The sequence below is a fragment of the Vicugna pacos genome, chromosome 16 (genome assembly GCF_048564905.1).
Source record: "Vicugna pacos chromosome 16, VicPac4, whole genome shotgun sequence".
Taxonomy (NCBI): Eukaryota; Metazoa; Chordata; class Mammalia; order Artiodactyla; family Camelidae; genus Vicugna; species Vicugna pacos.
This window is the reverse complement of record NC_133002.1, coordinates 8903651-8914179: the sequence shown is the minus strand read 5'-3', so window position 1 is coordinate 8914179 and position 10529 is coordinate 8903651. Positions and strand designations below refer to the sequence as shown.

At 44.3% G+C, this 10529-nt stretch overlaps 1 protein-coding gene and 2 pseudogenes across 9 annotated transcripts in view; all 3 read right to left on the bottom strand.

Moving 5' to 3' along the window:
* The window catches only part of LOC116279648 (leucine-rich repeat-containing protein 37B-like), a 42521-nt gene that overhangs the window by 2194 nt on the left and 29798 nt on the right, over positions 1-10529 (bottom strand). For 8 of the 9 annotated variants that reach the window (XM_072940564.1, XM_072940566.1, XM_072940568.1 and 5 more), the window contains 4 exons: positions 7322-7426; positions 4243-4292; positions 2433-2576; positions 2139-2323 (listed from right to left, as the gene is read on the bottom strand). In XM_072940564.1, the coding sequence (XP_072796665.1) occupies positions 2525-2576; positions 4243-4292; positions 7322-7426 (207 nt within the window). In that variant the 3' untranslated portion in view covers positions 2139-2323; positions 2433-2524. Of the gene's footprint in view, positions 1-2138; positions 2324-2432; positions 2577-4242; positions 4293-7321; positions 7427-10529 lie in introns of those variants that run through there. The other variant, XM_072940565.1, reaches the window with a different exon arrangement.
* On the bottom strand, positions 8140-9370 carry LOC140686444 (non-histone chromosomal protein HMG-14 pseudogene; annotated as a pseudogene).
* LOC140686441 (leucine-rich repeat-containing protein 37A2-like) lies at positions 8998-10466 on the bottom strand (annotated as a pseudogene).

Sequence of the window (10529 nt, the reverse complement as noted above, 5' to 3'; positions counted from 1 at the left end):
CCGCCTCGCGCTGCGTGCTCGGGAGCAGCAGGCTGTGCTCGTGCGAGCACACCTGGGGTTTCACGCTTCTCATCGCTGCATTGTCCTGTCTAGACCAGGCCTTTCCTGCATCTCATCAGCCTAAACTTCTGTGTGGCTTCCTTCCTCTTCCCCTCCTCCAAGCCATCCCTCACATTTACTCCTTTCCAGCCAACCAAGAGCTGAACCACCGCTTGGCACACTGCCATTGTCACGTCAACACACTGTCTTCTACGTACACCTTCAGGGGTCTGTCCCTCCTCCCAGTCTTAGGAGTGCCTGGAGGACAGGGACTGTGTCCTAGCCAACTCTTCCTCCAGCACCAGGCACAGTGTCTGGCTTGTAACCCGGGCCCAGGTCAAGTCCCACCTTTTTCATGGACTCTCTCCAGCTTCCTAACCTTCCCTCCTCCAAACCCTACAACTCTTCTGTGTCATTCTTGCCCTACTCATTCATTGCCTCATTTCATTATCATTTTAAAAATGACTAATTCCTCTGACAGATTTCATTAGAATCAGTGAGAATTTTCACTGAGTAGCTGTAAGGCCTTGTATCTCCCTCCCTTGTTCTGTCACTCAGATCTCAGTAAGGAGCCGGGCTCCGACCTAGTTTGCCCTTCAGTACGATGGGGACGGAGGCAGCCATAGGCAGCCATAGTTTTTGTACCAGCTGACTCCTACAGCCAGGGTATGACCCTGAGCCAAGGACAGACAGGCTGGCCAGGTGAAGACTCTGCGTTCTGGCAAAAGCACTGCCCAATCTGGGTCAAGCTGGGCAAAGCAGAGCCTTACTCTTGGACATTTTTATTTAGAAATATATTAGGGTAGATTTGAGACTAATAAAGAATTGTGCAGATGGGAGGTAGTGTGACATAAAAAATATTACCTAAGCCTCACTCTATGAACCAACTTTGAAATAATGGAAACATCCCCACATAGGAACCTGGAGCTACTTGGAATCCTGGCCCGCACGTTGGGAAGCCCAGCAACATGAGGATCTTTATCCCTGGTTTCTCATCAGCTCCCTGTCTTCGTGTCCACCTCTCTCGTTGACATCAAACTCCGACTCATTACAGAGTCCGGGCGGGCATGGGGACTTTCTGCTCTTATGACCTAATGGTGTGACCCAAGTGCCTAGTACTGCACCTGGCCCGGAGCAGGTGCTCAGTAAACAGCTCTCGTCATTCTCCTCACTGTTGTTGTCACCGTTATTGACTCATTCAGAATTACTTTTACTCACTAAGGTACTTTAACCATCACTGGCTTACTAAATGTGACCGACTAATGGTTTTCTTTGCAGGAGTGGAAGAACCTCGCAGCTGACGGAGGTGCACTGTCATTACACACTCACTTGAAATCACGCAGCCACAGGCCTGTGCTGGGTGAGGCAGGAAGTGGGGAGGTTTGGTGCGGGGCTGAGCTGGAAGGAGCTGAGCAGCACGTGGCTGACCCTCAGCGGGGTCAGGAGAGGCCAGGGCAGCCCAGGGGAGGCCTGGGGATGGCCACCTTGGGCAATGGCTGCTCTCACACATTCTTTACCCTGTCCCTCCAGCTAGCTCTCCAAGGGCTGGGGGTTTTTTAGAGAAGAAAAAACTCATTGTGAATTTTCCACCAGCTTGAAAGGGTGGAGAATCCCCTACCATGACGGGAAACACATCTGTACACGAGTCTGAGAGCTTCGGAGAAAAGCCAGGCCTTGGCCTCAGGGTGGAGGCAGCCCAGGGACGCAAACCTTCTGGCCGCCCCAGCCCCTGTGAGCGGGGCCCCCGCCGGCAGGGGCAGCTGGGCTGTGAGTAGCCGCCGCTGGCCAGAGCAGGGGGGACGCAGGCGCCGGCTGTGCTGTGACTGCACGATCCTGCCCCCAGCGCACGACACGCTTCCCGGTTCCCAGGGACTGACTGTACTGGGGAAACGAGGGAGAGAAGCCCTTCTTCATCCTTTTAATCATCCTCCTGTGCCCACGTCACCCCTCGCAGAAGCACTGCCTGCTGGGAGGGATTCTAGCCTCAGCCCTGCTTTCTCCTGCCTGTGGCCCTTGTTCTTTGCTTATAAATATTCAACTATTTACATTTTAAGTCCTCACCACATGGCTAGAATTGGTTGTGAATTTGTACATCTTAATAGGAGAAAAACAAGCATTTTATTAGCTATGCTGAGAAGACAACATTTGAAAAGAAAGTTTGCAGGCGGCCTGTAGGGGGAACGTGGCTCACACCCCATCACTCTCCTGTGCTGCCTCACTTTCCTTGTCTGGCTCTCCTGGCCCTGTGGTCAGAACCACCTCTGCTGCACCGTCTCTGGGTGCCCTGGGATAAGAAGAAAAATGCTGAGGCTTCTACTCTTGAAGGGAACAATTAAATTTTTCATTCTTTCCTCATTTTAGATGAGAATTTTAAGTTGTCCCCAATCATTTACCTTGCATCCTTACTGAAAATCTCTTCCTCTTCAGAAGACTCCCCATCGTGTAGCTTCTGTGCCATATTTTCCTTGTGCATGGCTATGAGAGGTCAATACATTGCCTGTGAGCCAAGGTGGCCGCCTTCTCCAGGAAAAGCCCTCCTAGAAAAGAAAGGGGGGAATATTAATTCTGCATCTCCCCTGCTTTATCTGGCAACAGTACTTTATTCTCCTCAAATTTACCTGATTCTCACTTTCCCCTGAGCATTTATTTCCTATGCAACAGAGACTGAAAGAAGCCCTTTGGAAGAAAACACACACAAATAGTGATGCTTGCCACGTTCCACATCTCTCAGTGTGTCTCTCCGGTCTTAGTAGGACTAAATGGGCACTTCAGTCAATACTCAGAACAAGCAAAAGTACCACAGACCTGGACCCTGATGATAATTCCATGCACACTGGGCTTCTCCAAGTTCTCCATGATGTCCAAGATAGCGCCGCAGTGTCTCTGGAGAGGTCTTTGCAAGTGGCTTGGCATGGAGATCAGGCAGAGTTTTTAGCCCCACTGGCCTTCTTGGCCCCACCAAGCGCCCTTGTGCAGGGAAGACACTGCACAGCCGTGCTGGGCGGAAGCACGTGACCCTCTGGAAGTCTTTTGCACCAGTCCTCTCAGACTTAGTCTCACATGCAACACTTGCTGGGGGCTGGGGGTGGGGGGGAGGTGCTCCTATTTTCCTGACTGCTTTCTCCTATAAGTTGAATCACACCAAGTAAACCCCTGAGTCCAGCTAGCACAGTTATCTGACTCACTGACTTTCACACTACAAGCTGTCCCCGATGCATAAGGAATTGTTAAATCAGTTTAAAGGCCATGACCAGCACTGAAACACAAAATGTTGTTTTTTGAATATACATAGAAAAGGAAAAAATCAGAGTGCATAATAAGTTTGTTTTAGAAACTCCTTGTGTCCATATAGTGTGTGGTGCTGATCTGTGACAGCAAATGTAGCTCACAGCCCAAGCACAGTGTGATCAATGAAGGCCTCAGTGGAAGGGAAGCATCTTTTTGATACTCACTAGCAGTATGGCCATGGGGCAGGACCTTTTCCCTTTCTCTTTCTCCACTTTCTTAATATAAAAGGCAGAAACAAACTGCTGTCTAAAGTTTCTCCCAGTTAAAATTCTATGAGATTTGGATAAAGGGAATAGAGTGTGGGGGCCTGAAAACCAGCAGGAGGACAAGGGAAGTTTCCCTGCCACTTTCTAGGCAGGACTCATATATTCTCCCTTCCAACAACTTTGAGTGAGGCTGGTCCTCAAACCCTAGAGCCATGTGGCCTTCCCGACCCAAGACCTCCAAGAAGGCCACTGGCCCAGCCCATCCTGATGGCCACCACCAGCAGAAACAGGTGAAAACCCAAACCTCTCCCCCTCCCCCTTCTTCCCTTAAAGGACTAGGAAAAGCAGAGGCGTCTGGGCCTGTCCCATTCCAGCTCAGCTTTGGCTGGGGAGCTAGTTTTGCTGGTAAATAAATTAGGGTAAAGCATTATGATAAATACTCTTCTTTCCTTTTGTGGTCTCTTCAATGTAAACTGAAGAGATTGAAATAGATGAGCTCTAAGTTCTCCTCTAGTTCTACTTTTCAAATTACCAGACTAGGGGGAGGGTACAGCTCAGTGGTAGAGTGAGCTGCTCAGCATGCACGAGATCTTCGGTTCAATCCTCACTACCTCCATTCAAAATAAATAAACCTAATTACCTCCCCCCCAAAAGTAAAACACACAAACAAAAAAAAACTTTAAAAAAAAATCACCAGACTAATATTTACCTTATGTGTCCTTTATTATCGCCCTTCGCTGCTTTTCTGCAAGCACAATTCTGTTTTGGAAGAAACATGATCAGAATTATTCATCACAATGACTATCTCCAAATCGTTATTCATTCTTTTTTATTTTAAGTCCTATCCACCCAGTGAGATGGAGGCTTTTTTGTGGAAGGAATGCTATCTTGTTTAATAATCCTTTGCCTCTTTCACAGCACCTAACTTAGGATCTTGCACGCAGCTGGCAATACATTTTATTGATTGTTTTAGGTAACATTCAACAGATAATGCCCAATACAAATTCTTAGAAGTAGGAAAACAAAATAAAAATATCTACCAGAAACCTAAGCAGTGTTCTAAAGCCAAGAACAAGAGCTGGATGCCTATCATTATGGCCACTATTGATCATTGTTGAGGAGGTCCTAATCGATGCAAGAAGAAAAATTCTGGAAAGGAAAAGACAAGCACATTTGCATATGAAATGATGGACAACATCTAGGTTGGAAGCAATGTGAGAATTCAGGAAGATGGCTACATACAAAATCAAGAGATCAACATATAAACCTCAAAAACTTTCCTATATAACACAGAAGACTAAGAAATAGAAGAAATATCCCATTTACAGTATCAGTAAAACTGCATAAAGTACCTAGGGATAAACTTAACTGAGAATGTGTGAGACCTATGTGATGAAAGCATTAAAACTCTTCCAAAGGACGTAAAATGAAAAATGTGTATATGGTATGAGATGCCATCTTCCTAGAATGTTGTAAAGACATCAGTTCTCCTCAAATTAACCTACAAATTCAATGCAGTCCTATTTAAATTCAAGATAAATTTTCAACAAAACCTGGCTAGTTGGCATTTGGTAGAGAAAGCATGCAAGAATAGTTATGAAATGTATGAAAAAGATTATCAAAGAGCAGGGGCTTACCCTATCATTTATAAAATATGTTCCACAGCAACTAGAATTAAGCAGTGTAATACTGGTACTGGTATAGGAAAAGATAACTGGATCAATAGAGCAGAGTCTAGATAAAGATAGCATTTTTAGATAAGCGAAGAAAGAATGAACCATTCAGTAGAAAATGTTGAAACAATTCAATTTTCACGTAGGGAAAAAAGTTAGATCCCCTACCTCATCTACACTTAAAAACAAAATTAATTCTAGACAGATTGTAAAAGTACTAGAAGAAAGTATCAGAGACTATTTTTATGCTACGAGATGACGAAGGCCTAGCTGACAAAACCCGCTAGCCACGAGGACGGGCTGATACAGGGACAGACGGTCAACAGACGGCTGCTCTTCTGAGCCTTTGCCCTCTCCTCCCCTGGATTGTCCGTCTTCTTCCTGCTTATTTATTAAACTATTTATGATAAATATTGGCTTTCACTGATTTTCAGTGTTTCAAACACTTCCCAATGTTTTTGTCTCTGAGGGGACGAGACAGAAGAGTGGAGTAAGGAGCTCAGGCTTTACAGTCAGGTGAAACTGGCTTCTGCTTTTGGTTTTGTCACTGGGGCCTCAAGTCGATGTCCTTCATCTATGAAACAAGGATGGTACTGCCGTCCTCACAGGACTGTGGGGATTAGGCCAGAAAATATATGGAAGACTCTTCGTCCAGTGCTTGGCATAGGTCCGTGCTAAGCTGGTGCCACAGACAAGGTGGTCAGATCCGCCAAAGCTTTCTGCCTGTGGCATCAGGCTCTGAAAGCTCTTTTCCACCACACGATTATAAACGTATTGCTTCTATTTTCTTCTAATACTTTCATGAGTTCTTTTCTTTCATGTTTATGGAGATATGTTTAAGGTGAGAAATGGGGACCTGCTGTTATCTTTCCCCCAATAGTTAGGCAGCTGTTCTACTACCATTTATTCATTTTCTTCCACCAATTAGAATGTTAAATATGACATTTCAAAAGTCTAAAGAACACGTGGGTCTGTCGATTGCTGGGCTCTCTAGCTACTTCAAATAAATATTTTGTTGCATTACTCTTCATTGTGGAATTGACATAATGCCTCATCTCTCTTCCACTGAACATCATTATTGTCAACTTTAGGAAAAACACTGCATGGTCCCTGTCCTGAAAAAACTTATCGTCTAAGTGGGGAGATGAAATAATGAAATGATATAAATAAATACAAATGCAAGGTTAAACTACATAGCAATTAAAGCAGTAAAAGAGGAGTCTATGGAAATGCTACAAAAGCACAAGGCCATATGCCACCTTCAGATGCAGGGGGTACAGTTGGGCAATGGCCAATGACTAGCAAGCTGACCCCACTCTCGTCCCCAGATTCCTAGGTTCAGAAATTAGACTCTGCCTTCACCAAGAAGGATCTCACATCTTCCTATTGAGGCAGTCCCACTTTATCAATATCACAGGATTGATTAGAAATCAGAATGCCAAATTATTACTTGTCAATGAGAAATACATCTGTTCTACAGACAGGGCTTCTGTGTCTACACAAGCAGAGAACTTCCTCCATGGCACACTAAGGCACAACCAGAAGGCTACGTGGTGAGAACAGGATTAGAACAAAAGGACATACTTTAGAGTAGCCTGATGTAGGATTTTATTTGCAGTGTTTTGATGGAAACTATCTACAGAATATATTACACACTGGAGAAGAAAGCTATAAGTAAATCTAATGAATCGACAAGATCACACTTTGATCTTTTAGCCATGTCTTTCTAGCCCTCCCAGGGTGACTGATAGCTCCATGAGGGTGGAGATGATATATGTCATCATTTCACCCAACAAGGAAAGAAAGCAGTGAAGGGATGAGAGTGACTGGTGAGGTGCAGTTTTTTGAGTTGAAGAAATTTTACTACCATGTCAATTCTGGCCTTCTTATAAACTTAACTTTTCAAAATAGTCTAATGGTTTGTTATCTTGGGTTCAATGCCACAGAGACCCCCTGGGACTGGAGTTCCTTTAAGAATCCCTGGTGTGTACTTTTCAAGAAAAGAGCAAAGCCTATCTCAGTCCTTGTGACTGAAGAGGACCATAAGTAGTAGCAGGTGGAAAGGTAGCTGTGATTTTCAGTTTGTGGGCTCTGAACCTGAATTGTTGTCCTTACCTGAAAACGGTAGCAAATTATAATGAAGATAAGCACTGCTATCGGAACAGCTGTTATCATGTTGAAATCTTCCTTATCCCTATATCCTGGAACTTCTTCTGTCGCCTAAAAAAATAAAGAATAATTTTCTTAAAAAACAAAGAGAAAAGATGAGATCTAACTATTCTTTTTTTTCTTTCATAATTGAGATTTCATTGGTTGTTTTGAGGATCAGTACACAGACATTTCAACTTGTACACAATTCTTAATGTACGTACCAAAAATCTAAAAAAATTATATAGCTGTGATCCTTTTCCAGATATTCCAGTGAATTTCCAACTTAAAATTTGGAGGCAAATTTTCCTTAACAGGATATCAATTACCAATATCATCAAATGTTGATGTGCTGTTACATCGTAAGTCTCACCAATACACAATTTAATATCATATACACTACATACTCAAATTTTCAATCGTTCACAGTACATTAACAAAGTTACTAGGAAAACTGGACTATCACGACCAAAGATGTTACAGAGTGCACAAAATTCTGATGAGGAGAGCCAAGATCAAGGAGTGGTTTGCTTTAGGAAACAATTCTACCAAAAACAACAGGGGAAGAGAAGTAATTTAAAGTGTTCAAGACATTAAATGCACCACTGACTCCAAATTGCGATTTAAGTATGCTCTGTATTATAGGATATAAAAACTACCCCCATCTATGGAATGTTAAGCTGACACCGAAGACAATCAAAGCCTCCCATATTCAACATCCCACTATTTTCTGGTTGTATCAAAAAAATAAACCAGCAAATGATTTTACCTCTTAAAAAAAAGTATTTACACAAAAAATGGGATGAGGTAGGATTCCCTCCATCTTAAAAATGTTTCTAGAGCTACTAAAACTTGCATTTATTAAATAGTTGGTAAAAATATTCCTCTGGATTATACAAGAAGGGGGACAGGGACCACTCAAAAGACTAGCTGTATGCTATTAATCAGACTTGGCTCTTTCTCTCCTGCTTCATCAGAGGCTGGGCGCTCCTCATTTTTAGTTTCTCCATTTCCTGTAGGTAAATCTTTAGTCTCTTGGTTAGCCACTTCGGCCTGTTTTCCCTTTGCTCCCCTTTGCCCTTTTGTTTGCTCTTTTTTGTCTGAAGATTTATCATTTCCTGCTGCCTTTTTTGGCTTTATTTCCACGTTTGCAGGAGCAGGTTTAGCTGACAACCACGCAGATCTCCTCTCGGGCTCCTCCTCTGCCACCCCCTCAGCGGAGCTGGCCTTCCTCTTAGGCATCCTGGCGGCGGGGCGGACTTGTGCCGGGTGACTGTGGGCCGGGACGTGGCGCACCGAGTCTTCACGAAGCTGGGCTGCCTGGCCACTGGCCCTCCTCCCACCCCCGGAGCTGCTGGGGCCCACCGAAATCTAACTATTCTTAAACCTATTCAGACACTTGCTCACTCTTCTTTTGGGGGTGAGTGGGAGAAAATTAGGTTTATCTGTTGACTTATTTTTAGAGGAAGTGATGGGGACTGGACCCAGGACCTCGTGCACGCTAAGCATGTGCCCTACCACATGAGCTATACCCTCCCCCTTAGCAGACTGTTCTTAAACTACTCTAAACCCCATCCTTTCAGGTGAGTAGCTTATAGGTTATTAAGGAACCTACCAGATCTCATGCGTTACTAATCTTATCATTAGCATTTTCTCCTACAATTTATCTCGTGTGTTAAGGCTCCCCTAGGAATAGTGGCACCATTCTCTAAATGAGCACAGTGGGAAATTGCTGTCTTAGCCAGTTTCATGGATAAGACACAGGTCAGGAGCCCCTGGTCTTCCTGCTTTGGCACTTTAATGGCATGTCCTACACTGAGTAAAAGTCCAGGTCCCCGTGTTTCAGGCATTGCCCTCACTTCACTTGACTCCCGCCCCTTCTGTTCACTCTGGGCTTCTGTGCTCTCACTAATGTAGTTCTCAGTTTTCCATAGGTTGGTATCCCCCTCTGCCTGGGACACCTTTACTTCTTGCTGATCACTGAGAAGCTTCATCAGGACGCCTGTTCTGGAGAAGAGCTTGGCACAGGCCAGCGTCATGTAGGTCTCAGAGCAGTCCATTTTCATAGTCTGCATCACATGAGAAATGAGCCTTCTCACATCACTGTTGGGGATGAGGGACCAAAGCTGCTGGTCTACCTGAATTTCAAACTGATCACCCAAGGATGAAAGCCCTGGGAAAGTGAAGCCAGTGGGTTTAGAGGGTCATTCAGTGCCCACGTTGTGGTATTCCTGTTGGGTTTCATGGGTGTGTTGAACAGTTGGCATAAAGTCACCTGCAGTAACAGAATATGTGCTGGAAACATCCGTATGGACAGTGAATTCAGAGATAGCTCCTTCCGGCACAGTCACCTTTCCTGCAGTAGGGTCTGAAGGGGAAAATAATTCTGGAGAAGGATTTTCCTGAGAAGTCAGTTCTCCTGAAGATGAAAAAGCTTCTCGTGAAGGAGGATTTATGAGGCTCCTCCCTGCAGAGGAGGGAGGCCTGCCTGCAGATATTCTCCTGAGTAGCTCTTTCCTTCCCAAATTGTGGTTCCTTTTGGCCTGGAATAATCTGTACATCACATGAGAGCAAACACCATGGAAAAAGTGTATTTTCTGGGACGTGAGGTTGGTACAGAAGCCTCCATATTTCTAACTCTAGCACCTGTATGTTCTAAAATAGTGTAGGATATCTTTTGATTTGTGTTTAACCTCAGATTTAGGAGGGCTGGAAGCAGAAGGCAGAGAAGAGACTGCTGTCTTATGTTCATTTATAAATGAAGGTTTTGTGTTGAAGGAGTTTCTCACTAACTTCCTGGGCCTCCACATCATGTGAAGCTGTTTTACTTTCTTGGGGATGGCCTCCAAAGATCCTCTTCTTTGGCAGCATTCTTCACAGGTAGCTGGTAATTCTATATACACTGACACATCAGTTTTTTGATGCGTTTTTTGATTATGTCCTCTGGGCCCTTGAGGACCCTATCCACTCTTTGCAGCCTTTCCCCTACACTGTCAGTCTTTGCCGTACTGTTTTCCTGTGGTTGGGCAGTTTCCAATTTATTTTGAAAGATCTGTTGTTTAAATTTGGCACCTAAAGTGTCAGCAATGTACAAGCATGGCAGTTTTTTCTTTGTTTCTATTCTCATCTTTTTTTTTTTTAATTTCTGAATCTAACCATTTTTTCAGAAGATAGA